Genomic DNA, 27,889 nt, shown 5'->3' with positions numbered 1-27,889 from the left:
AGATGAGGTATCCGGGTTTCGAAGCGCCCGGGAATTCGAATCATGACGTTATTTCTAAAAATAACTTTAGGTCCGTTCCAAAGCAAGTGAAAGCAAACATCAAATTACAAAATAACTTCCATTTTTCTTCATCTCAACAACCATTCAGTCAAATGAGTTTTGTTCTATCCTGCCCTCAAATGTTCACTCCTACATTATTAAGTTAAACCAACTACCTAAGTCTTACTACAACAACAATATTCCAATAATCGCAACCCTGCGTATCGCATTTTTGTGAACAATTGACTAGAGTTTACTAATGACTAGATTTGCACTTATTTGCACAAAATACGTAAGCGTTTAGTTTGCTTCAATCCCTTTTTTTCTATTACACTACACTTGAACTACCGTCGACGGAGTTTTGATTGGTGCCATGAGATCGCAAAACTCGTTTCATTTTTGTTAAGTAGGGTGTGGAATTTGCTGCTGCTGGTGCCGGGCTGCCATCAGGCGTGGTCCAGGTCGTAATCTTTTTTGTACATTTTTATTAGCAGCGGGTAGTGGATGTTCTCGTCGTAGCCCTCGGTCTTGATCAGCTCCAGATGTTTGTTCCAGATCGCCTCGTTGTAGCAGTGCAGCAGCTCGTAGTAGAAGCCCTTGGCTACGCACTCGTTCAGGAAGTGGGTGAGAGTGTGACCCCGACGGGGTGCCGTAACGAGCGCAATCCCATCGTCGGCCAGAAACAGCCAGATGGCATCGATTAGGTGCGACCGGGATTCGTCGAAGAAGAGACAGTCCGCTGACAGAATGAACTGGTAACGGGCTCGTTCCGGGTGGTTCACATCGTGATCACTTCCTACGGATTCCCACTTCAGTACGGACGTTTTGATGGTGCAGTTAAACTTGTTCAGGTTGAGTGATTTTCGAACGTTTTCCACCGAGAGTTCGTTTCCGTCGGTAACGTGGACAAACGAAGGAAGTCCGTACTTCGCAAGAATGAGACCGGCCAGGCAGGTCATTCCACCGCCCAGTTCGAGTACGTTGGTGTTTTCGAATATGTTCAGCCTGGACAGTATGAAATAGGCCAGGGCTTCTTCCGAGGGCCACACACATATATTGCCGGTATTGTTGAATCCCATCAGCTCGCTAGCCGTCCAAGGTCGTTCACCGATCAATCGAATCTTCAGCCGGTACCGGTCGGCCAAACGGTATACGAAGATATTTTCGTCTTTCTCATCGCCCGCCCGATCAAACTCGATCAGGTTGAACTTTGAAAATTGATCATCCTCACTTGAGTCGTGGCGTAGCGCCTTGGCAAGCAGCTTCCACCGGCGGCGTGCGTTGATGGTCTTGCTGTGATGGTCCTCGTTCCGCGTCCCACTGACCGACAACGTGTGGTAGCTATTTTTGATCACGCCACTACCCTGATCTTCCTCGTGCTCCTGGCGTCCATCGTCGTCGTCACTCGTGATCGCGAGCAAATCAATCGCCGAGCCCGACACGATAGTATCGCACTGGGATTTAATTAAATTACTGCGCCTGTCCGCGGCCGACATCACCTGCTGTCGATCTGTTCACTATCGCGCAACGGCCGAATTTATGTCATACCACGCGGCTTTCGCGACCAAATCAACCAACCCGGTGTCAGCAACACCGGTTCATCTTCGCCGTAACCGTTTGAACTTTTGCGCCAATTAAAATCTTCCCGCTCTTCAGAAACACGTCGGATGCTGCTGCGGTACTTGTTTAATTTGTAGCATCCAGGTACACGCGAGTTCCTGTAACGAGAAGAGCACACCAAAAATGCTTTCATCAGTTTATTTATATCGGGAACCTTTCAGCACGGTACGGGAAACGATAGAATAAGTGCACTATGGCCTAATACAGACCACTTTTGACTATCTCTCGAGAGAAAATGCCAATTTGACCGGGGAAAAAGCACTTGAACCGCAAAAGGCGAACCTTTTTCCAGATCCATAAAGAACACTCCAAACCTGCGCTACGCTATTGGTAATGGATGCAATTCTCGTGACCAGCAGACAATCCCACCAAACCCCAGCCACATGTCAAATCAACCCAGTGTGTATCAATCAGAGCGGGGTTCATTTGAATGGCTAAATTAAATCAAACCGCTTTTACCTCAACGTGCGCCAGGGAGCAATCAATACAGCTTGCTTTTTTTTTCAATCTCGACCGAACACTATTCAACCAACTATGAACCTTTGTAAAGCAATAAAATCATTCCAAGGCATACAATCGAACCCAGACTGTACCTGAAAGCAGAGAAGTTTAATTTGCTTATCGCATGCACGGTGCGTCGGTCAATTATTCTATTGAATGGACATTGCAATGCACCATTAGAGATAAGTGAGTTTGTTGGCAAGCAAATCTTATCAAGATGATAAAAATTGATTTGTTCCCGTGGGTTTGAACCTTGAAGGGTTTTGATCAATAAAGGGAACGATATTATTAGTCGTTGTGATTGAGTTCAATTGTCAAGATGGAACACTCAGTAAGGCGTCATCCATAAAGTATGTCACACTCTAGGGGGGGAGGGGGGGTCTGAGAAAGTGTGACATTGCGTGTTATAAGTATAGGAAAAGCGTGACAAAGGGAGGGAGGGGGGTAAATTTTGGCTGATTTTAGCGTGACGTACTTTATGGATGAAGCCTAATTAGGGAACAATGAGCATGATAAAAGGTGCAGTGTTAATGCTACAAGGATGACCATCATGACGCAAAACGCGATTGTCCACGATCCATACAAAAAAGTTTTTTTGTATAGACAATTGTCCACGAGGGGAGGGGGGGGGGGGTAACAGATTCCCATAAAAGTGTCCACATGGTTTATGGATGGTCCCTTCACATTCGTATGCTCTGGAATGTGCTCTACAACTTTCCCGAAGAGAGTATATGGTGCTAACTTGCTCTTGAAAGAAGACACAGCGTCCTCAAAACTCATCTAAAACGTTTTATAGGAGCAAGCTAGCAACATACTCTCTTCGGGAAAGTTGTAGAACACATTTCAAAGCAACCAAATATAAATCCGGTTCGTGGATTTTTTAAATATCAAAATTAAAAAAAAAAAAAGATTGATGACAACTGTACTGGTGCATAATTCATTTTACAAAATTTGTCACATTAAAATGTTTAAATTATCACCGTTAATTATAACACCTTCCTCGTTGGCCACAGTAAAGGGAAATAATCCTGAATAAAATAAGATCGGTCTGAATAAAAATATGAGCATGAGCATGAGCATGGTTGACTGCCAATGAGCTGCTACTCCGTTATTGACAGATCAGCTGAAGTTAAACAATGAATCAAAAATGATCAGTGGGAGCCAACCATCCGTTCACTGTTTAACCCCTGAAGACCCCGACTTTATTAGTCAATACCGGCGCCTTCCCAAGAAGCCTGCAGTTCAACGAAAGGGAGGAATGTTAGTCCAATAGTTGAAGTTGCAGACTCATCAAGCACATAGTTTTTCGCTATATACTTGTTGATACCGCTTGAGACCGTTGAATCCACAGCATCTCCTTCAAGCATCACGTGATTAATTTTTTTTGGGTTAGTGGGATAAGGTATTGGCTTTGCGATGCCTCCCGAGCTACGACGCTATGGGGAGTACTTTCATAACAGACCCGTCGGCGAGCCTTCCAAGCAACGATGCTATGGGAAGGTCTTTCTGGTTAACACACAAAATCACTAACACACAGTTAATTTGCTCCACTATTAACTCAACGATCCAAATTGTCAGTGCGTCTTTAGTTCATTATATAGAATTGGCTTTTTCACTGCAAAAAAAAATTAAACCTTATTCGAAAAATTTAAACACAATCCACCCGACGCCGTGCCTTCCGATCAACGATGATATAGGAAGGGCTTTGAAAATCACAAAAGAAATCACTTTTTACTCCGCATATTTTTTACGATCACGCGCTCCCTTTGCCAATTATGCACTCTAAGATCGGTCTGAATAAAAATATTAACAAAAACTGTAATTAGAAAAACCAAATAAAAATTAGCAATAACATCATCTTTTAACGTTAATAACACAGCAACAAAAATCAAAGTGATATTACATCGAGAAAATTTTACATAATTTTATTTGAAATTTCACAAATTCCTTATGAATTGAGGTTAAATTACATTTAAAAAGAAATTATATTCAACCAACTGATTTAAAAAATAACCTTAGCTTTTACTGTGTATGGGATATTTTAGGCTACCAACTCTCCGTTTTATAATCTGTATTTAACGTTATCAGCTTTTCAGTCTGAATTGTCGGGAACTTTTTGTAGCTGTTTTTTAAGCGATTTAAAAACGAAATGAATCAAAAGTTGATGAAAAGACTACTCCGTTTTGACTTCAGTTTGAAATTTCAACGAGAAATTAAATTTCTGAACTTGGCTATATTTTGTATAATTTATATAGAATGTCAGCGGGTTCAAATTATGTCCAGGCAGGCAGGCAGTGTTTGCCTTCGTCATTCTGTTACGGCCTTTTGTCCCATTTGAAAACGTGTAATGAAAGGTCGTAAGAGCAAAGTCGAACCGCCCCTTTCAAATGTTGCTCCAGAGATATCTCGTTTAACGTGATATGCAAAACAAAAGAATGTTTAACAATATTGTTAAATCCGTACCAAAGATCCAGCCAGATAAAACCCATTACAAATGCAAAGTTAGTTCTAATTTGAATTCATTACAGTTATCGCAAATAATGATAGAAACAACAAAGTAAAAGATATTTTAAACTAATCCAATGGTTGTGGAATAATTTCAACAAATTGAAAATGAATCTTTTCCATAGATGAAAGTTGCTGTAGAATAATGAACAAAAAATATAATAAAAAGCAAAAAAACTACAAATAATCCTTGAGTAAAACAAAAGATAATCAATTTCAGTTTTAATTACTTAATGACAATTTTAACAGCTTTGAGTGATACCTGAAGGTACTTTACAACCGCTCCGATACGACTGTATCGCACAACAGTGAAAACCAAACAAAAACAAAATCACCAAAGTACACTGAAAACAACAACGCAAAAACATCAAAAAACAATGACAAAAATTTCGATACATCCCAAAACCGCACATCTTGTCTCGTCCTGTTCCGATGAGTGGGACGGCTCAAACGAACGATGAATGTTAATGTATACGTGTGATGTTGTATGTACGTGTGTGTGTGAAACCACGGAAGGCAGGGGGGGTCGGTGGTTTGGTTCAAAAATAAAATTTCATTCATAAATTTTGTCACGGTGCAGCCCCCCGGCCAACTCACAACGCCACGCCACCCCGCCCAGACTGAGCTGAAACAAGCTGTCAATCGGTGGCGTTTTGGGTGGGTGGACGGATCCATGTGGAGCGAGGAAAATAATAAATTTTCCTTTTTTTTCTCTCGCGTACCCCCACAAAAGCAACAGCAACAAATCGTAACGACGACGATGATGATGGTGGTTATGGTCGCGCAACGCCTGGTTTGAAATGGATTGTTAATAAAGTTTCTAAAACAATGTATATATTTTTTTATAAAGTCATGACATTTTTGGTGTATTTCTTTTTGAACTTTAATTAACATTATTCGCACCACCAAATGTCACAGGTAAAAAGCATTACTAAAAGGTGCGTTCCGCGAGTTTACCAGACGTCGTAGTCGTCGTCTTTAGTTTGTTGGACTCTCGGCTAAAGATGCTGCAGGTGGGTGGAAAATCTTTCAACGAGAGACCACCCTGGCAGCCGGTGGGTGATGGTGGTGGGCATTAGTATTTACTAGCATGTCTGGGATGAAACAAATTGAAAAATGAACCGAGACATGTGTTTCAATTTCGCCGATGGTTTGCTCTTCATCATCAGCTCATCGTAATAAAGGAGCTGGCGAGGCTGCTTAATGTGTTCAAGGAAAGCTGGACGTGTGTGGGGATGGGAAATCAAAACAGTGCAATGACTCACGTCAGAAATTGGCAGAGCAGTACATTGGATTAAAGGAACGACATTCCAGTGCTTAACAAAATATGCTCACTAAGGGGTAACAAATCAACTGTGACGATAAGAATCTTGAAAGCACAAGCACTGCACTGCAGTTTGTAAACGTGCCATAAAAGGCCATAATTTAAACTTTTTGGAATACATCCGGGTGAATGTTGCCAAAATGTATGCAAAACAAACCACTTTCCACTTGTGCTTCGGCGATTATCTTCGTTTAACAACTTCGATACTGAACAGTAGATGAAAAAATATTTAAAATAATAACAACGACATTTTTGAATTTCGAATGATATCAAAATTACTGCAGTTTTAACTTGTTTTGAATTATTTATTTTAAGCATAACACACATATATGAAAAAGGAATATTTTAGAAATTTTTTTAAAGTTTATTTCCCTCGACTCTTGCTAAAGTCGTGGAGAGGAGGGGGGGGGGGTGGAGGTCAAAGAAATAAAAAATATAACAATTGAAATTAATATTTGAAAAAAATGTTTTCAAATGCATTTTACACCTGCCCAGATGTTTTGCAACCTTTAGTTTTCAAACTATCAAAGTATTGGAGACATTTTTTTTTGTCGAAAAAAAACTTTTTGCGGTACTGTAAAACGGAATTTCACAAAAATGTAATATTGTTGATCGATCTAAAAAAATTAGCAAAAAATTAAAAAAAAAATAAAAAAATGTGTTTTAAAATGCATGTTTCACCAGCAAAAAATAAAAAAAAATAAATGTGTTTTAAAATGCATGTTTCACTAGTTCAATCAATAGTTTAAAAAAAAAAATGTAAAATTGACGAAAACAAAAAAAAGTGAAAAAACATTTTTTGCGATAGGGTACGTTATCCATTATTGGACCCCTTCCCTATAGTGGACCCTTTGAAGGGTTTTTGATGAAAAATTCAATAAAATCACAATTTCAAGCGTGTTGTTGTCTACAAATCTTTTATTTTGCAGGTTCAGCATCAGTTAACCCTCTCAGGCCTGAATTTAAAAAAAAATATGTTTTTAGTTTATGATTGGAAAATGATCCTGAGGCCAATGTTGACTGACATTGAATTGTTCTTTTCACCGAAATAAGTGTTTTGAGTTCGACATCTGAAATCAGCCATGGCCACAAGCATTTTCACAACAAAACTGCATTTATATTTTATGATTGAATTAACTATCCAATCATTTTTTGACTAATTATTTAACTTCAGCAAGTCCAAATAATGTAAGTTTAAGGAACTTTACTAAAATGAAGTGAAGAACTGCTCATTTTCGAGCAAAAATTAGGGGGTCCAATATAGGGCAACGAAAATCCAAACTTTTCCAAAAATGAAGAAAACTGTATATTTAAGCAAAAGTTTCTCTTAAACATACAATAAATGTTTGTTGTAATCAACCTAAACGCATATTTTTTTCAATTATGAGTATAAATAAAGCTGTTTTCACGTTAAATGTTAAATAAACATGCGTGGTTCTATGGGCAATAGTAAACAAATCTATTGTTTAGTTTTGGTCAACCATTTATGTCATTAATATGGAAAAATTTGCATCTAAATTACTTTTTTAAATTATTTTTTTGTTCACAGTGATTTTTGAAACGTTTTCTTTGATCTTTTTTTGAAAATGTATTTAAATGTCTGTTAGGTTTTTGTTGTTGTTTAAAGCCAAATTTGCTAACGAAACATATTTGTTTATGATGAAGAATGAGCAAAACTCATCTTTTATCCATTATATCTATCATTAGACCTACACCATGTATCAAAACATCAAATATCGGTTAAATTTGGTATAAAAATAACAGTTTGCCTATATTGGACCCGGGTCCACAATCGGATTATGGACCCGGGTCCACTATAGGAAAAGGGGGTACATAACAGGCAAAAAAAACTTTTGTTTTCAAATGGCTATATTTCTGCTCAAAAACAAATAACTAATGAAACAAATAGTCAAAACTGTTCAAAAGAATTCAGATTTCATTGTTTTGTACAAAGGGTTACGAAAAAGTGCTTAAAATATTGAAAATTTGTGAAAAATGTGCTTCGGCTCTACTAGGGGATCTGCTAATGGTTAAAATACCCTATTAAACATCGAATATTTCAAAAATTCAAAAGATGTTTAAACCAACCCAAACATGCTTAAACTGATTTTCAACGCAGAGGAATGCATTTTAAATCATTTTTAACTGATTGCACTTAAATTTCTATTGAATTTTAGAAGTTTTTTGAAAAAATATTTTTGTTGCCCCCTGATTTTTCGGGCCACTTTGAAGGGGGAGGGGGGAAAAACTGATAATTTTACCAAAAAATACCTTCAAACGTTTATAACTTGAAAACGGTGCTATGTATTAACTAAAAAGTGTGAGGTCATCTTCGATTGCAAATTAAATTTAGCATAAAAGCGTGATTTAAAAAAATATATAACTCCGGTACCAGATTCTATAGCAAAAGATACCTTGTTAAATTTACTGGAACATTTTTTTTAAATCGTATTTACGTATTTTGGGAATCCCGAAATTCACATAAGTCCCTTCACAAAGAACGAAAAACGAACTTACTTCATAGCTGTCTTTTTTAAGAGTATGAAAGTATGGCCACGGGGCAAAGGCTTGGCGCCATATTAACACTTAGAATTTTTGGGTGCCCGACGCCCGACGCGGGATTCGTACCAGCGACCTCTGGATTGCGAGTGCAGAGCGTGGTCCGATTGATCCACACGGGCGGGACGTATATTTTCGAATATTCGCAATTTCGCATATGACCAGCCCGCAGAACGGAATTGATCCTTGTATGGAAAAACTTATGATGGAAAATGGTTTATATTAACATAGGCAATGCATATAAAAGCCGATTTGAAAAACCTTGAGAATTTCTCCATAGCTTATAGCAGACGTGCATCGGCCCTCAATAGCACTTAACAATTTTTTAAGGCCATGGCTTGGAAAAGGCACCATATCATTTTGTTTTGTGCCTAAAGTATGTTTTTTCATTGCACTATGAGGTTTTGAACGACTGAAACCTTTATCTTCACTTATTCGCTAGTTTTAGTGATGAAGTGCTATTTGAGTGCTAAATAGCACATTTAGCACTTGAAATTTTGGGATTTTCAAATCACTATAAATGTTTTGCTAATCCAAACTGCATAGTGAACAACGATTATTAAAAGCATTGAACTAAACTGTGCATCAACAGTGAGCAAAGATTCACTCTGCCGGTTTACTTTTTTTTTGTTACAAAATCATGAAAACTTTAGTGACAAAAAACGTTGATTAAGCTGAGTTCAGCTCACCTACACCCAAACGGCGGTCGCATGATTTTGATGCATGGCGGCATGAAAGTATATCAGAATCTACATGAAAACTGTCCTCATGCATTTTTTGCGATATAGGGGTATGACATTTTTGCCCGTTACCGACAATTATCGACATTACCGACGGCTTTTTGGTTGTATTTCACAAAAAAAACCCTTAACAGAACGAGGATTGAACCACCAACTTCTTGGTTCTTGATCCGACAAGCTACCATCGCGCCATGGACGCTTGATGAAAAGAGAGTGAAAGAGCACCAACATATTCTTCTCTTTGGATTATTGTTCGGGGACGGGCCGGCTTTATATGTGTTGGTGAGAACTGCAGATCGCTGACATGTTTACACGCGGGCAAAAATGATCTACGGCAGCGATTCTCAACCTTCTTCTAGGCCGGTACCCCCTACAATGTAAATCAAGTAGGCCCGGTACCCCCGTTGAGAATCGCTGATCTACGGGCTTGTGCAAAAAATGTTACAAAATGTGACATTTTTCGCAGCAAATCCACTGTTGCAGATTTTGAGATATATTTTTCCTTTGGGTGTAGTTATCCGGCGTTTTTTAATTTCATCCAAACCTTAAAAGAGGGTACCAAGAGATCAACACAACGATAAAAAGTGTTGATGCAAACTCACCAGAATTCACTGTTCCGATAGCTCAAACGCTAAAAAAACATCTAAAACCACTAGCTTTAAACCTGCTTGCTCAACCATACACGTTTCCATATTCAAAAAAACATCACACTCTACCCTTTTAGCGTTTCACCACGCAATCAAACCAAAAACCACCATGCGTCTCCATTAAACGTAAAACAGCTCGTTGAAATTCACTCCTCTAAATGCTAATGTACACTAGCAGCCACAACAGCAGCAGGCACAGCATCATGTTTTGTAACTAAACCATAGTCCACCGCATCCCAACCACTACTTCACTCTCTGCATCTCGGGCCATAGTCAAAACGATTTGAACGCTTGGCAACACATCATCATCATCATCCTATACCAGGTCCCGGATTCTGGTACACACAGTGGCCAATACTTGGCCTCCCTTGGCCTATTTGGGGAGTGATGCTGCTGCTGCTGTACACGCCAAACATACATAAACGAACCAGTCCCCCTATGCTACTGAATCTTTGTTGTTGCGACCACTGCCGTTTGTTCTGTACATGTACAAATCAGTATCCTCGGAAATTCTTTGGCTTTGTTCTTGGACTTTGCTTTCCAGCGCGAAACATATGATACGGCACGAAAAAGTCGTACTTGGCAACGGCCATAAAATGCAGAGAAAAGATACTTGGCCTGGGACTTTCCGCATAATCAACAGATTATTGGCGATAAATTGTTCGATTTGTCGTATTGCTGCTGCGTCCCTTCACTGCTCACAGCTGACAAACTGCACCGTTCGTTCTCAAAAACCGTTAATATGCTCCATGTGACGAACTTCCACTTCATCAGGGAACCATTCTTCCAAATGTCGTACCGTTCAAACTAAAGCTTCCGGCAAAACTATCCAACCTCACAAAAATCATTACATAATGCACAATTAAAACCAAGATTTCAGCATAATAAAAACCACTCAACCTACTTTGCGGCACAAGACGAGAACGAATTCGCGCGCGTTTATCCTTTTACTTCTCGCTCTTAAGCACAACTCGACCGATTAGTCGGGGGGAGGCTCAAACTACGTCCACGACGCTCTCGACGTAAAGTGGCAAGCTCGACTAAAAACACTGACTAAACCCGAACTCGACACACAGCTGCTGCTGCTGCTGCTGGCGCTCGAACTGTTTCGTTTGTTTCGCCGTTTCGCGTCGTCTTTCTCCGCTGTGCCCAGAGTCTGCCAGGACGAGAGTTACTACTCTATACACCAGATTGGATGCTGATGGGTGGACTCACTGTACATCCGAGGGAAGGGTGGGGGACAAAGGCCAAAAGGAAGCACCGCTGCTTCTACTTCTTCTCCGTTTTCTTCGGGGGGCATTTGCCGACTGCTGCTCGTGGATGGCCCGCGTGTGACACGGGGTCGGGGGTCAGTACAACAAACACACAGCGAAACAATAACAAAGTTTTCCGACGGTTTTTCCTCCTCCTTTCGCTCGGTTCGGGTTTGACGGTGGTGGTCAGCGTGGTCGGTGGTTGGTGCTACTGCTGCTGCAGTAGGCCGACAATAGGAAAAACCGGATCGGTTTCAAACAGGGAAATTAGTGCGGTAGGGTGGACCTACACGGACAAAGTGGTAAAATTGAAAAGCTTTTTAAAACGTAAAATGAAATTTAAACATTTTTTAATAGATTCGCGACTAGTTTCCCGATTTGTTGAACGCAAATTATCGATTTCTGTTCATGCAAAAAAATACGTTTAAGTTCAGTGTTGGAATTCGAGCGAGAAGAAGGAAAGCATTTCTCGTTCGCGAGCGAGGGAGATAACTTATAGTATTTTTCTCTTCTCGCTCGCGCTTGCATTTTCGTTCGCGTTCTCACTCTCGCCGCGAGCGCTCGCGAGCGCCTCGTACTAGCCGTTCATTCCAAGCTAGCAATTTGTTTATCAGGCTTATGAATGCAAACCAGGCGATGGTATAGAGGTGTAACTTCAATCGCTGTGTGTGTTTTTTTTTTGTTCGTTTCTAACACGTTCAACTTCTCGCGAACCGGCAATTCTGACTCGCGAGAAAGCCCGTTCACGAGCGGAGGAGAGCACGGGCAATCGGTGAGTTTCTCTTGCCAGCTCACGGCGAGAACTCGAGAGAGAGGATTTTTTCTCGCGAGAGCGCGAGAACACCAACACTGTTTAAATCTTTTGAAAGCTCGAAATATTTCACTCCCGTTCTAGATACAATGAAACAAAAAAAAAGTAGTTCAACAAAGAATTGATTTTGATTTTTAAAAAAATTACTTTTACAAAAACGAGCAAATTATGAAATTTTTTTAGTATTTAAGAGCGAGTCCACGAACAGGGCATACCCCTTTGTATGGGATGTCGCTTGGACCTCACCAATCTGCCTGAAATTTTCAGGGGTTGTTTGTACATATAAAACTAGCATCTGGCCAAAATATGAGCACTCTAGGTCAACGGGAAGTGGGGCAAATCGGGATAGAAAGTTTGAAGGTTCAAAAACGGTAAAAAATCTAAAAAAGGCTATACAGTCATCCCACATATTCGGAACGGTTTCCAGATCGGCCAATGTTCAAAAAATCATAGCAAATCGATAATTGAACTTAATGATTCGCTTTTACCTTCATTTGAAAGCTTTTCTTGCGATCTTTCGAATGCTGTATCGAACATCTGCAAATTTTAACTTTTATATGAAGTTTTTGAAGAATTAATTTGACCCTTGAAATCCACAAATTCGGAACACTTTTTTCTTACGAATGTAAACAAACTTTGGATTTCTCCAGGAGTACATATTTATTACCAAATAATGACTTCACACACTGAAACCAATGAAACTCAAGCTTAGTGATGTTTTATACATTGTTTGATAACTTTTTTTGTGAAAATATCAGTTAAATTCAGGTGTTCCACAATTGTGGGAGGCACAATAACATCCCACAATTATGAAACAGGCCATTTGGAGGCAGTGTTTTGCTACTCTGGACAAAATATTCTTGGAATGAAGTTTTTTGTTCAAAAAGTACTACTTTTACTAGTGAAATAGCAAGATAATGTCCAAATGAAGGTTCTAAAAATAGTAAGGTCGACATAAAAGCTACTTTTGGCATGCTATTGACAAATTATCATAAAATTGTTCCGAATTTGTGGGTGTTCCGAATATGTGGGATGACTGTAACTTAGGCAAAATTCAATTTAATTTCAAAATTCAAAATGCATCTGAAAGGGCTTAGAAAATGCAACAAAATGCAAACAAATTAAAGGGCTAAAATGGATGAAAACAAACATTTTTATGCATGTTTTTAATGTGAAATTGTCTCAGGAACACGATTATGATAAAATTATCACCATAAAATGGGATCTAAGGGGTCCTCCGAGCAAAAATTTAGTACCAAAAAATTCACTAAAAGTAAAAGTGTCTATTTGATATGTTAAACTGCCTTACCCAAAGCGGTCTCAGTCTCAGATGGTAGTCCCAGATGTCCCCTACAAGCTGCAGGTCGAACCGAGTTGATATCTGGATGGAACACTTTTATATTTGAGTTTGAAAATTATGCAATTTTTTCACTAAAATGCCAATAACTCCCTTTAGAATTAACCAATTGGGATGTTCTACCCTGCATTTTGTTGCATTTTCTAAGCCCTTCAAGATGCATTTTGAATTTTGAAATTAAATTGAATTTTGCCTAAGTTATAGCCTTTTTAAGATTTTTTACGTTTTTGAACCTTAAAACTTTGTGTCCCGATTTGCCCCACTTCCCGTTGACCTAGAGTGCTCATATTTTGACCAGATGCTAGTTTTATATGTACAAACATCCCCTGAAAATTTCAGGCAGATTGGTGAGGTCGATGCGAGATGGGTATGCTTTGCTCGTGGACTCGCTCTTAAAAAAATACGACAATCCAAACTCGATTTTCCGCAGGTCTTGGAAAAATGTAATTTCGGAAAATCAAATCACATTTTTTATCGTTATGCATATTATTTTTAATTCTTGAGCTTAAATATGACCCTTAAACCACGCCAAAATGGCTGCCAAAATTGTAGTGATAAAATATTGAAAAATGCTATTAGTTACTTTTTTTTAGACAATCAACTATTAAAATTTTAATAAAACTTGGTCTCAGAAATCGAATTTTAAATTAAAAGAAAGAAATATTAATATCCGAAAAAAAAATTTACGTGATTCGATTATCCTAAGCCCCATACAAAACTTTGGATAATCGAACTTCAGATATACGAAACCTTTGATAATCGAGGCCTAATATTCTCGAGTCTGGACTGTATTACTTTAGAATGTATGAAAGTTTTCCGTTGAATTGATAGCCATTTTGCAATATTTTTTTTTTAGTTTTATTTAAATACGTAGATTTGTATATATTTGGAGTATTTTTTTATAATCATGATGATTCGTAAAAACGAGACGGAAGAAATTTTCACATACGCAACGCAAAACGTAGTATTTTTGAATTCCCCCTCCCCCTCGTAATAAAATGTTCATACACATTTTTAAAAAATGTATTTAGCATAAAACAGCCTTCTACCAAAGTCAAAGCCAAGGCGTACATGACTGCACTTGATAGGGTAAAATTGCCTAATTTTACAATATGGGGAATAACCAGTTAGCTGAATAATTCTCTGCCTCTCCCTTCATGAAATATTTTTAAATTGCAGAAAAGTAAACACTTTAAAAAATCACCTTATAATGCCTACAACATGAAAACGGTGCACTTTATCAAGAAATGTGTAAAGTAATTTTAGAGTACAATTTACAAACTGCTGTCCTTATTTTGATTGGAGTGTAGATTATCACCAATTAATGGTATTGAGTAAGTCTATAATTTTAGGCATGATTTTATGACTGTTTAAAAAAAATCCGAAATCTCGAGAATATTCGGAATTTAAAAAAATATTTCTCACGATTCCCGGGAAATTCTAAACCTGGGAAAATTGGACGCCCTTCAAAAAACTGAAAAAATAGACACCGTTGGCGTTGTAATGTCACGATAAAATATGTCAAATTCCATCTCAAGTTACCGACTTTCGAACATCCACATGACCATTTTGTATGATCACCAAAAATGTTTGGAGCTTGTGGATAACTAAACAAAGGAAATAAACAAAGCTTAGAATTAAAAATAATCTATAAATAAATGTCGAAATTAAAAACATTATTATTCAGTGGCACAAAAAAGGGGATATTTTTTTCATTGACCATATTGCAATTGCGATTCTTAATAGCAGTCTTCAAGCAGGAACCACCCCACATCCTCCGATTCAAGGATATTGCAGAGTACCGTCCAATGAAGATCTCTAGAGCTTCCTCTGGTCCTCCCCCCAAGTTTGTCGTTCCACAAAGGCCCCTGGTCAGCTCGAAGGCGGTTTCTTCATCATCCTACCACACCTCTTGTGCATCCCTCCGGTCAGAAGTGAGTTTTGATTCAACGACGACAATGGCAACCGGCAACGGATGCTGTGCGCTCTCTCTCTTAAAGTCTGGGGTCGGCGTGAGACCTAGGCCACCGCCACATGATTGAACGCCAGCTGGACGCGTGCGGACGTTTATGGAGAAGCGACACACACACACACCCACATGGCGACGCACATTAACCATCGTCACATAAACAGTTTGAGAGACAGACAGACAGAAGAAAAGCAAAGAAAAAAACCCCAAGGATTCGGCAGTCAGTGGTCAGTGTGGGGTGGCGTTTCGGGAGTTAGATTCTTTTTTTATGTGCTACACATGTTCAACTATCGGATTTCGTTCGCAACGATGCCACGCTGTACGAGTTAATCGCCGACACACAATTGTTATTTATTTTTTTGTGTGTTTGATACAAAAATGTTCGGACTCTGTGGAATGGGCGGCTGTGTGGAGATGGTATTGGAAATTTTATATCATCATTTTCTATGATGAAAAACATTAAGTACAGTAGATCATTTCTTTTAACTGAGGGGAAAACCCTTAAAGAATATAGAGTAAAATAAATCGCCAGCCAAAAAAAAATGGACTATCTTGTCTGGTTGACGTGCATCAAGTCTAAAAAAACAAATGATTTAAGTTTCACATTAATTTGAAAATTATTATGAAAATAATTATGTCTGTTGTGTGCTATCTTGTGACAACGACCATTTAGTCCTATTCGAGAAAAGTTATTTTTAAAGTTTGATGATAAATATTTTCAAAACTATGAACGATAGAGCCAAACTTTTTGAAGCAATCGGTCTGTTTACCATCGCTTAACAAACGCTCCAAGTTTCAAATAATTTGGTAATCAGTAAACTATCAAACACAAAAGATTGCATTGCCTTTTGAAAGTGTGTATCGACATAAATTTGTGAAAAACAAAAAAAAAATTCTACATTTTCCAACAACATGTATGACGCACCATCATTTTGATGATAAATTGGTTTATGTCACAAGTGTGTATTGCGATATCCGGGAAACGGAAGCGAGTTCTCAAAATCGGAATCATTAACTCATTTTCGACCAAAATGGTCTGTGTCACAAGATAGCACACAGCAGGCGATTTGTTAATAAAACTATTCTCGGGTGAGTTTTCAAAAAGCCGTAAGAGCCACTGTGACCTCTGACACTAATTTTCGTTTTTCTCGAAAATGAAACAAAATTTCATTTATTTCAAGTATGGGGCACTTGAAGGACTTGTAGATGAACAATCTCGAGAATTTTTGATATTGGTTTTCCGTAAGTAGGTCGAATACCGATGAAAAAAGGACTTTGTTTACCAATGGCTCTTACGGCTTTTTGAAAACTAATCCGAGTATTCTTTCTAATCAATATACAAAAAAAAATTGTCAAAAATAGTTTTGTCTGAAATCAGCTTGAATATCCTCTAAATGCCACAATAAATTTTATTGACATATTTAGCATATGTATTACATCACTACACACAAAAAAATATTATCGTAATGACAAAAGTAACTTATTTTTGATTTAAAAAGTTGTTAAAATTAGCTTGAGGGAAAGTTTTTTTGTTGTTTAAAATATGAAAACTTTTACTGATAAAGTTTTTGAAAATCTCCTTACTAGCTGATTTCAAAGTCTTAACTTTTAATACGACTGTAGAATTTCTTTCATTTTGACGTTCTCGTGTAACCGTGTACGACTAAGTTCCAAATGTAAACAAACACTTTGGTGGGTCCGGTGTTGCTGGTGATTCTAGGACGCAAAGCAAAGCCGACGGTGGCAGCAGCCAGGAATCGGACGCGGAAACCTTCGTGAGCCAAACAGCAGCAGGAAAGCTTGGGTGTTTTGTGGGGCTTGTGATTGATTTTGTTTGTTTTTTTAGGATGGGAGGTAGGAATGTGGATTCACATCGGTTGTATTCGGTGGTGGTGGCCCGGGATTGGTGATTGAAGGTCATTTCCCGCGAGGACTGTAACGAGATCATCGAGGAGATGGTGCTGCCGAAGAGTTGCGTGAACAACGAGATTGCGTTGAAGAAGATAAACATCCGGTTTTTGGACAAGTACGAGACAGGTGATTTTCACGATGAGGAGAAGGAGCCGACAAAGAGGAGGACGACGAGAAGCGGGATTATCGGAGGTAGCCAGAGCGGATGTTGCACTCGGTGCCGGCGGTTTACAACACCTGTGAGTAGTGAGAATGTGTACAGTGGCTTGCCAACTTCACTTACTTCCATTCTACTCTTCCGCCCACAAATGCTCATCTCGCGACGGCGCAGCTCCTGCCGAATGAACCCTGGAGAGCGTGCCGAAAAAATCTGTGTCATTCTCGAAGGAGTATGAAGTGCTCGAAATTGAATTCCGTTCCGAAGGCCTCATCAACCCAATCTTCCGGATGCGCTTCCAGAATCGGGAACTCCCCGTTCAGGCACTTCACTTTCCAGCCAGAAAACGTCGATCACCCTTGCCGAATCTACAGCCAACTTCTCCAAACCTGTCCTGATGAAGGCCGGCAACGTGACCATCCTGTTCTCTACTTTGCTGTCGCGCGTCGAAACGTCCGTCTGGAACCGTCCAGCTTAGGGTCTTCGGAAGTGACCGGTGGCGTACCCTAAGAATCGGTACAGCTTGGACTCAGATTTTGGCCAGCAGCTTTTAATCCAACGAACGATCTTTTTAAATTCAGAGTATTTTTTCTTTGTTTGTACTTGTAAAAATAAATGCTTCGATAAACAGTATTCACATGAATCCGAAGTTTCGATTATACGAAGTTTGATTATCCGAAGGTTTGTATGAGACTTCGGTTAATCGAATAACGAACAAAAATAATAATTTATTTTCTTCTTTTAATTGCTTTTAACATCAAATTCGAGTTATGCGACCCTGATTAAAAAATTCTAAATCTTTTCAGCGTAGTTTAGGGGTCATACTTAAGCTCGACAATCAAAAATAAGAAAACAACAACAAAAATTTGTGATTCGATTATCCGAAATTAACTTGAGTCTGGACTGTATCACAACACGACATTTTTGAAGTTGGTGTCAGTAAACGATTCAATTTCATCAAGGTTAGATAGATTTTGACTCGCTGAACACGCTCATGATAGTTCCATAGCATAGTTACCTGAAATTTACCATTTTATTTATTGGCAGGGAATTCACTAAAATTCAATACAGTCCATGGGTGCATGTTCAGGGAGCCCATATCTGCCATACCTTGGAGAAACTGAAGCGTTTACTGACATCAACGTAAAAATGTAGAGTTGTGTTTTGAAATTGGAAAACAATTAGATTGTAAAAAAATCTGATTATTTCTAAGCACTAAGAGTAGTTCTATCCTAGTTTTTATGGATTTTTTGAAACAATTTGATCAATTTATTCAGAACAAAAAAATCTTACAAGTATTTGGGGAACTATACCCTTTTTCAGCCTATTTCTATTATCGGCCTATCAGCACTTTGATCATGAATTACAGATTTCATAAAGTGGTTTTACTGTTCCAAAATAATGAATAGCTCAAATAAAAGTGAGCAAGCAAATCTCCATTGTTGGTACATCTGAAAATGTTGATTTGATAGTGGAAAACGGCAAAAGTGATGAGAATTGGTCGAACGGCTTAGAGTGATTAAAATGGGTATATTTCCCCTCCATACGGATATATAAGGCTAGAAAATGGTTTAACTAAGATGTTTCTACTATAAATTCGCCACACCAGACGTGTATTTGCTTATGCAACTTCAACAATCCCGTGCACCTTACACCCATTCATATCACTCATCGTCACTTTACGTCAGTCTATACAGCACCGACTAGGGCTGGGTGGTCGTTTGGCAAATAAACGATGGGATACTGCACGGCTATGGCTACAACTATCATCATCGCGCAAACAAGTGCACAACGGCCATTTCGGCAATAATAAAGTACAAACCTGCCAACCCGGTTCATCCCAGCCCAAGTCTAGGCCGCCAAAGATGACGCGGTACCCCGGGACATGATCGCACGTTGGCCTTATTATTTTGTAAAATGTAAGGAAAAAATTTAATTAAATTTATTATGCGCTGCCTGGCTGTCTATTTGGCACGTCATAAGACAACTTCTGTTTCTTGTTCAAGATTCGGGCGCCAAAGTTCAAGATGTCTCCGGCGAAGGCAGCCTCCTCTCTCCGAGTGGTAGCTGCCAAGAGTCCAAATCCGACGGTGCAGACTAGCATACATGACGAGAAAAAAGTGGTCCCGTGAGGGGAATTTAATAATTAGCTTGATTTTTCCGCCGGGACCAACAACGGATGATTGGATGCGCCAAATGAAGTGAATCATTTTTGGTTCCACTTCGGAGAACACTTTTTCATTCGCAAACGTTGCCGGAAGACCATCGGGTCGGATCTTCAACTCCCTCAGATGCAAACAATTTACAAGCGCCTTCCGACAATCGTATAAATATGGTATGGCCGTATAAATTGGCTGACGCACGTGGAGTGGCGATCTTGAACCCGGTAACAGGTGCATACCGGATTGAGTGTCGGTGAAATGGCTTGTTGATGTGAATGAAAAGGTTCTTAACATCTTTTTTTTTTTCAAGGTAATGCAAACGTTGATTGAAAAAGAAGTTGGCAAATATAATATTATCTTTTGAATAATTTGCATTTTTTCAAAACTGTCATACATTTAGCATTTAGCAAAAGATTTTACCAGATTTACATGTTTTTGTTCGCAGAAAGATAGTAGAGAAGGATTTGGGTAAGCTTAACGTTGCATGTAAAAGTACAACGAAAGCGTAAAAAGGGGGTTGAGAGAAAGATGAAGTTTCGCTTAGTTGGTTTTGTTTGGCTGATGAAACAGAACATTCAAAAGTTCAACCTTGAAAAAATACCATGCTGTGAACAGCCTCAATCGTAAAATCTTTTCCATGTGCGTTCCGATGACCCAAGCAAGAGGACATCCCCGCTCCCTAGCCCAAATGGCATCGCGATCGGTCTCGTGTGATCTTTTCCAAAATTAAAACATTCTCGACGGCATCGCAGCCATTTGTTTATAATACTGTCCCGAAATATCCGCACGGAACCTCCATCATGTCAAGATCTCCGAACACGGTGTAATAAATTACTTTCTTGGAAGAAGAATGATTTAAATAAGCAAACCAACGCGCCACCCCCACAGCAATATCAGATCTGACCTACCAGAAGTCCAACCAGCAGCATCTCTCCACCTTGCAGATCATCACGATCAGAAGCTCGCGGAGTGTACGTACGTCAGCTGCCCACCCCCACCAGTAGAAAGTTAGAAGCACCGACTAGCGAAATAAATTTGACGACGATCTCCCCTCCGACGCGCTCTCTCACAATGTCTTAATCTGCGTGAGAGCAATTAAAATAACACTGTGACATTAAATTTACAAAACCTTCACCCAACCCTAGCCGAGATTTTCCCCCGACCGTTGAATGTTAGCTTTAAATAAAAAGCACTTTGAGGTGAAAATGGCGCGAATAAAAATGGAGACACGGTTCAGGGGGCGGGAGACGCGACGCCGATCAAAAAATAGACTGACGACGTCGCCGATGTAGATCCGACACCGGTTTTAGAATACATGCCAAGGTTGGCCTCGCGGCGCGAAAAGATCCTCGCAGCCCACCGCGGTAAATATGCGATGCATGTTGTTCCTTTTGATGGGGTCGGACTTTGGAATTGCATATTTTCAACCCAGAATAAAGCAAAAAAAATGTGAGAAACGTCATAAAGAGATAATATACCAATATAGGTGTTCTCTTCCAAACAACTGTTTTTAACGAAATTAACAAAAAGAAGTTTAAAAAATAATTTTCATTATTTTCATTTTCAACTTGAAAAAAAAAGCTTAGCTGCAAAAAATGTTTCAGTTACGAGATTCGATCCCGAGACCTTTAACTTATCAAATCTGTGCTTATATCATGTCAGCCACAACGAACGAATGAGTACAATTTTGTGTTAGTTTCTACTCACATAAAAATGGCATTATGGACTCCAAATTTATCAGTGATCTTTTTCCAAATAAGTAACTGTAGGTACACTGAAACTTCGTTGATTTGTCACCGAACGGGGTCACTTTTTAATTTGACACCGAGCTCCCACTCACTAGCAAATATTTGGTTTAGTAGTGTGTGTAAGCCCGTGTAAAATGTGACAGTTCGTCACTTTTTAGTTTGACTTTGTCAAACCAACGAGTACAAACTAAAAAGTGTCAAACAAAAAACGTGACCAACCAGTGTATTGAGTGTATTGTAAAATTATTTTTATTTATTTATTTTTGCAAAAAAGGCTAAATTACCAAAATTTGACCTAAGCCCAATCAAACACCAGCGCAAAATTGCTCTTGCATTCCCAAAGAAGATCATGGCTACATTTTCATTCTCAAAAATGTTGTTGATCTCTGGCGTTGTTGTTGCTGCTGTACGCTGAATACGCGAGCCACTTTGAAGTAATTAGGAACGTAAACAAAACGCCCAAATGGTGTAAACATCCATTCTCAAGAGCGTGGATCATTTCCTATCCACTCCCGCCTTCCCTTTCTCCACGCATCTCAATTATGGAAAAAAATGAAAGAAAATATCAAAAAGTTTCAGAGTTCACTCTACTGCCTTCCAGTGCTGTTTGTATACACTAAAGGTTGCAAAGTTTAACAAATGATGCTGCTCTCGTTGTGATGTACGGCCCCGAACTCGGGAAAGCGGGAAAATCACGTACCCCTCCCACCTCGAATTTTCCTACATGATCCAGCTTGGGCTTGGGCCGAAGGGTAACACCGCTGGTATGACTATGGCGTTTAAATATTCGCAATATTTAGGTTAATGTGGAAATTGATTGTGTAAATTATTGCGCTATGGCACGGTGGGGGGGAAGTTGAATGAGAAGGAGAAAATTTTAGAAAATTCATGAGGTTTGATATAAAAAGTAGGGGAGAGTGGGGAGACTTGATCCCCTTTTTTTGTATCGCACATAACTCTGTCAATTTCTCACAAAACTTTGAACTTTTTTCATGAATTGAAAGCTTAAACATTCAACTATGTTTGGCTGATAAGGGTATTTCATCAGATGAACTCTTCGAATCATGCCAAACGTTTTAAAACAATATTTTAAACCGGAATTTTCAAAATGTTAGGGGTAACTTGGTCCCCCTTTCAACATTTTGAAGAAATGTTAAGCAAAATGTTTCTTATTCATCCAAAATATTAATTTTCTATAAGTTACAGCAATTTCATATAAAACCTGTACGTTTGTGTTCAAAATATAACAAGTTTAGTATGTAAAATGTTTTAAAACATAAAATATTATTTTTTTGACCAAAATTGAGCATGTTTAAAAAGCTGGTAATTTTTGTTGACAAAACTTTTAAAAAATGGTTCAAACTGCAGTAAGTTATGTACAACTATACAAAAGGAAACTATGTACGAAAACCCAGCCCAATTAATTAATCTTGAGGCTGATTCCAGTGACTGTAAAAATGCAGGGATCAAGTCTCCCTAAAGGCACTTTTTTAAAACAATTGATTAAAAAATAGTATGACGAAAAAATTAACGTCAAATGCGTAATGGTTTTGGAGTTGATAAATTTATCAAACAATTCATGTATAAAAAATATTTTTTTGAATAATTTTTGTGTGTTTTCTATACATATCAAAACAAAAAAAAAGATCTCTTGGAGGTTTTTGGCAGCAGTTTTTAGAGAAATGTGTGTAACAATGAGTTTTAGTCAACTTCGCACAAATTTCTAGAACAAAGATAATTGTTTTTAAATTTCGGATCATTTGGTACGGTATGTCTACGTGTCCTTCCTTCCATGTTGACCCGTTCACAGAAGGCCTGGTAACTTTAAAAAAGCATAAGCTTCCAAAAAATGTTCTTATTCTGATCTATCATTCTTTATTCAACCCTTTACTGTCTTACTTAACTGCCGTCTGGGGAAATACTTACGATTATCTTCTAAATAAACTTCAAATAATATGAAACAAATTTCTTAAATCGATTTTCAACCTTCCACTTAGAAGTCATACCGTTGATCTATATACAAAAGAAAGGGGGTCAAGAAACAGCTTTACGATCGGCAGAACAAAAGAGAGGGAACGTTTTCTTGGGGCTTTTCCTCACCCTCTCTAGCTTGTTTTCGCTGCCGCTGATGCTCATTTGAAATTTTTCTTGACCGGTTTCTTCCGAAGTGCATACCTTACAATAAAAGTTTATCAAACCAAACTCATACAAATACAAAATTCGAACATTCTTCTCACCAACATGGCACAAGAACTCATAATCTGCTTGAACGTCCAAATGTTTCCACTTTGTCTGGTGAACGTTGTATAACTTTCAAAGGTGTAAATTACTTCAATTTCTTTTTTAATAAATTTGGCTTATGTTCATCCCTAAGCATTTTCAAAGATCGTTTGGAAATTGTATCTAGCTCAACCTGAAATAGTTGAGAAACTTATTAAATCCATTGAAATTTAAAGTTAAACTTTTTTTTATAACTATAACTTCATACTTCGTTCATTGTTCCGATACAGTAGTCCATTCTATATTTTCGTTTGCCAAATTAATCTCGTAGGTTCTTTTTTCTTGTATAGCTTCAAATAAAAATAAAAAAAGCCTTTACATTTCATCAATAAAATGTTTGAAATTATACTTAGGGCAGTGTTTTGCCTTTTTAATTATTTTTTAATTATTTTTTAAATGCATTGCGACGATTTATGCTGTTTCTATAATTATTTGTTCGTTTATTTGAGACAGTAATAATCTTCGAATGTTGTTGTTTATTTATTTGTTGTTTAGGCAGGGGCCCAACTTTTTGGCCTTGTGGACTAAATCTAATTTTTATAAAGCAGTGGCGGGCCGGACGTTATGTTTCATAAGATTTTAGAAGAAAACAAAGGAATAAAAAAATGTTACTTACAAATAAGATTCCCGTACATCGATTTTCACAAAATAGCTTTTTTCAATAATTGCAATTTGGAATTGTTTAAGTTTATTGTATTTTTTTTTGTCGATTGAATGAAATCAAATGTTATCATCCTTTGAAAAAAGAATCATCGAAATTTTATTTTTTATGTTTCAAAAACACAACTATATTGAAAATTGAAAATGGCAATAATGCATGACTGCTGTTTTTTTAACTTTTTTCAAGCAAAATTTTATCCGTGAATAGTTGTTCTGAAAAAAGATTACAAAACTTTTATTGCATTCGATTTCCAAATTTCAAGCTTTAAAGTGCTCTAAAACCTATTTGACCGATTCTTCGGCTCCTTTTCAGCGTTTTGGCTGTAGTGGCAAAATAAAAGAAGAAACCCCCCAATGTTATTACATATTTGGAAAGATAATTGATTTTCCTACGAAGAAATATCATGCAGAATGAACCATATAGTACCTGTGCTTCCCCTGAAATAAAAATGTAGCGTGACGGGACAACATCGTAAAACTGGACTTTTAAAAGGCACACTACAAAAATCGCTACAGTTTTGCCAGTTTGATTTTTAAAAACTTTTGCTCTTCTACACATTATCACAAATTAAAAAACGAATCTTTTGCTCCTTGAACTGAAAGAATTGGATGAAATTTGAGTTTTTGCCAGCCATTTCTTTTCGTGACGAGACAACGAAAGGAGCAGATTTAAGAAAAAACTCCTCTCCCGTACAATGGCTTGCAGACCACTTTTGGTCAATTTTCTTGGCTTTTAAGGTAAGAAAACGCATTTAAAGCACATTGCAATTATTGCATCATAATAAAAATGTTTTTTTTTCATATTAAAAATCATATTGAAAATTGAAAAATGTGACATTTTGGTGTAGCTTCGCTAAGAATCGGTCATTTGACTATTTGATTTGAGTCCCATTTCGCTCTAGATGACGGTACTCATGGTTTAGAATTTTCAATTTGGTTAATTTTTTCTGTATTTTTATTAATTCAATAATTTATTTTAAAGAATATTATTAAGGAAAAGATTAAAAAAAATAATTCGGACAAAAAAAAATAAAATAAAAATAGGGTATTCAAAAATGACAAAAACCAAACTTTTACGTTGAATCAGCATTGTACTTTCAATTACTTAAGCACAAAAAAAACCAATGAATGTTTCTAATTAAATTTTGAAAATTTGATCTCAAGCTTATTTATTAAATATCTCATGAACAGTCTAAAGGACCAGTAATTGAACAATTTTCAAGAATCATCGCGGCCGGATCTGACCCGCCTCAATATTAAAACTATTTTATTTCAAAAATAAGCAGCAAAGAAACCATTATTTTGGACCATATACCAATATTTTAGCAACATGACTGATTGTTATGTGGTCTTTAAAAAAACTACAAAAACTACATTCAATTTCCTTTACTCATGCCCAAAGCGTGAATTTGTAACATTTTTTTGATTTATTTCGATTAATGTATTCATTCTGTCATTCGTTAAATGCTCTTCAACTATGTAATAATATTTCAACATAATAAAAAAAACATATTTTTGAACGTAAACAAGTTAAGGCTCTGGAAGGCATCATTCCAGATCGGTCATTTGGCGGCCATGTTTGTTTTAGAAAAAACATTCAAATCTTGATTCAGAATGTTTCAATCAAAAAATGGGTTTCTTTGTGTTGTTTGTAGAGGCATTTTACATAGGTATCATGATTATTTTTTCATTTTAATCTATTATTTCTGAACCCTGAATTCAGAACCATCATTGACAGTCATTGTCCCATAAGTGATGGTCCTTCGATCTACGACCTTAAATTTAGTCAAATCAATTGTTGATCAGTTTCTTTTTCAAAAGCTCTTTAATCTCAGATTATAATTTGATTTAGTGAGAATTGTACCTAAAGTTTATTTCTAATCCTAATATCAGCTAAACCCTACACCCAACTCACCGTTTCCCGATACTGTTCTGCCAAGGTACACCAACAGAAGCAGCAGCAGTTCTAAAGCCCCACTAGGAAATCACTTATGCCCTGAGCGATCCCACCTTCTGAACTCTTCAGTGTACTATATCACTTTTGCCATTTTCTCGCACACCTTAGACAGCACACACCCGAGATCATTTACAGCCACTTCACTGTTGATCCTGGCTGCGGCCGGCGGAACACATGTTGTTATTATATTACGAGATGATGAAAATAAACAGATCGTACCCCTGTCTATTTTGGCACATTTCACAGGCACACTACACAATACTCTACCACACCAGGCCAGGCCGGCCACCTTCTGGTTCTCTTCACGACGACTTGACCTGAACCTGGCCCAACTTTAGCAACTCGAACCAGAACCAGCACGCTGGCGATTCACATTAATAACTGGGGCCAAACAAGTTCTTTGATCTTGGTCTCTGCTGTTGAACGCCACGGAAGCTAGCGCAACTCCGATGCAAGCGAAAGAGCATAAATCACCGTGCGCCTCCACACTCTTCCTCTGCTGTCTGCTCACTGACCCCGACCCTGAAGCTGGGAGCTGCAGCTGGTGCTAAAGTATCAATGAAAGTGGCCACCCGCACGCACCCAAGTCGGCTCAAAGTTCACGACGACGCCCTGAGGGATGCGATGAGCTGCAAACCACCGCCGGGCACGTCTGTCAGTCTCGGGATGATGGTGTCGCGACCGCGAATTTGAGAGCTCTGTGATTTGCTGCAAACTCAAACAAGTACTGACGGATGTCGTGTCCCACCGAGAGGGCGTCCACCGTCGGCTTGTTCACCGTGCCTGGCTGGCGGCGGGGTGGACCGAAAAATAAATGACCGGTTCTCTGGGGAGTCAGATTTTTCAATATCTGAACATTCATTGATACTCATAAATACCAAGTCGTCGTGATTGCAATGTGCACATGTGATAGCTGTGTAATAAATATTAAAAAGCAGTGATTCCAAGACTTTGAAAATAATGTTATGTTTTTGTTGTTTGTTGTGTTTTAAACGTGTCATTTTCGATTTTGTTTGCAATAGAAATCAAACATAATTTAAAAAAGCTGCACAAAATATAAAAAAAAAACAATTGAAAATAAATAATGATATACTTAAAAATGTTTTGGATTATCATCTTTAATCAAACCATTTCAAAGACGATTTTGCAAAGAACTTGCCAAAACTAACTGGGCATATGTTCATCAATTAGAGCAGCGTGGTAGACTTGGCTGAGACGAGAGCCAGAGTGAGAGAAAATTCGTGTGGTAGGTATAATTATTGCGCTTGATCGGTGGCGTCCTCGTGTCCCCAGCGGATCTGGCCGGGTGGAGGAACGAACACCAGGTCCGCGGTAGGCAGTCACAAGAGTCACAGTCCGTCATGTTTGTTATGAGCCGGGCCGGGCGCGACGTGAGCGAACTAGAAGTTCAACAAGATCCACTTAAAAACAGCTGGGAAATGCCTGCCAGCTAGTCGTCTCTGCAAACGGCTAGTTTGCGTTTTGATTTTCGAGTAGAAGAAAACAGGTTGCTGTTTAGACAATGAGGCACTTGGCTTTTTATAATGATAAAAGTTATAACTGATTGTCTCACAATTTTTAATAGCGTTCAAATAGGCATGAAAATCTTTTACAGTTTACAAATAGAAAAGGAACAACCTGATTCATTCCAGTAATCTAGTCCAGTTATCGAGTCGAAAAAAAGCGATA

At 38.3% G+C, this 27,889-nt stretch overlaps 1 protein-coding gene across 8 annotated transcripts; it reads right to left on the bottom strand.

Moving 5' to 3' along the window:
* Window positions 1-104: 104 nt before the first annotated feature.
* LOC6031861 (calmodulin-lysine N-methyltransferase) lies at window positions 105-26,774 on the bottom strand. Of its 8 annotated transcripts, none has more exons than XM_038256551.1 (2): window positions 26,159-26,774; window positions 105-1,757 (listed from the first exon to the last, which is right to left on the bottom strand). In XM_038256551.1, exon 2 carries the CDS (start codon window positions 1,533-1,535, stop codon window positions 486-488), a length of 1,050 nt encoding a protein of 349 aa, XP_038112479.1. In that variant the 5' UTR covers window positions 1,536-1,757; window positions 26,159-26,774; the 3' UTR covers window positions 105-485. The 8 variants fall into 8 exon arrangements, with proteins under 8 accessions (XP_038112479.1, XP_038112478.1, XP_038112485.1 ...); XM_038256550.1 differs by lacking the exon at window positions 26,159-26,774 and adding an exon at window positions 10,840-10,978; XM_038256557.1 differs by lacking the exon at window positions 26,159-26,774 and adding an exon at window positions 10,005-10,827.
* Between the last annotated feature and the right edge of the window lie 1,115 nt (window positions 26,775-27,889).

The sequence above is a fragment of the Culex quinquefasciatus genome, chromosome 2 (assembly GCF_015732765.1).
Source record: "Culex quinquefasciatus strain JHB chromosome 2, VPISU_Cqui_1.0_pri_paternal, whole genome shotgun sequence".
Lineage (NCBI taxonomy): Eukaryota > Metazoa > Arthropoda > Insecta > Diptera > Culicidae > Culex > Culex quinquefasciatus.
The sequence above is the reverse complement of the archived record's forward strand: the minus strand, read 5'-3'. Positions and strand labels throughout refer to the sequence as shown.

Coding starts and splice junctions, on each gene's coding strand:
- LOC6031861 (XM_038256551.1), bottom strand. CDS start 1,535: ATGTCGGCCGCGGACAGGCGCAGTAATTTAATTAAATCCCAGTGCGAT.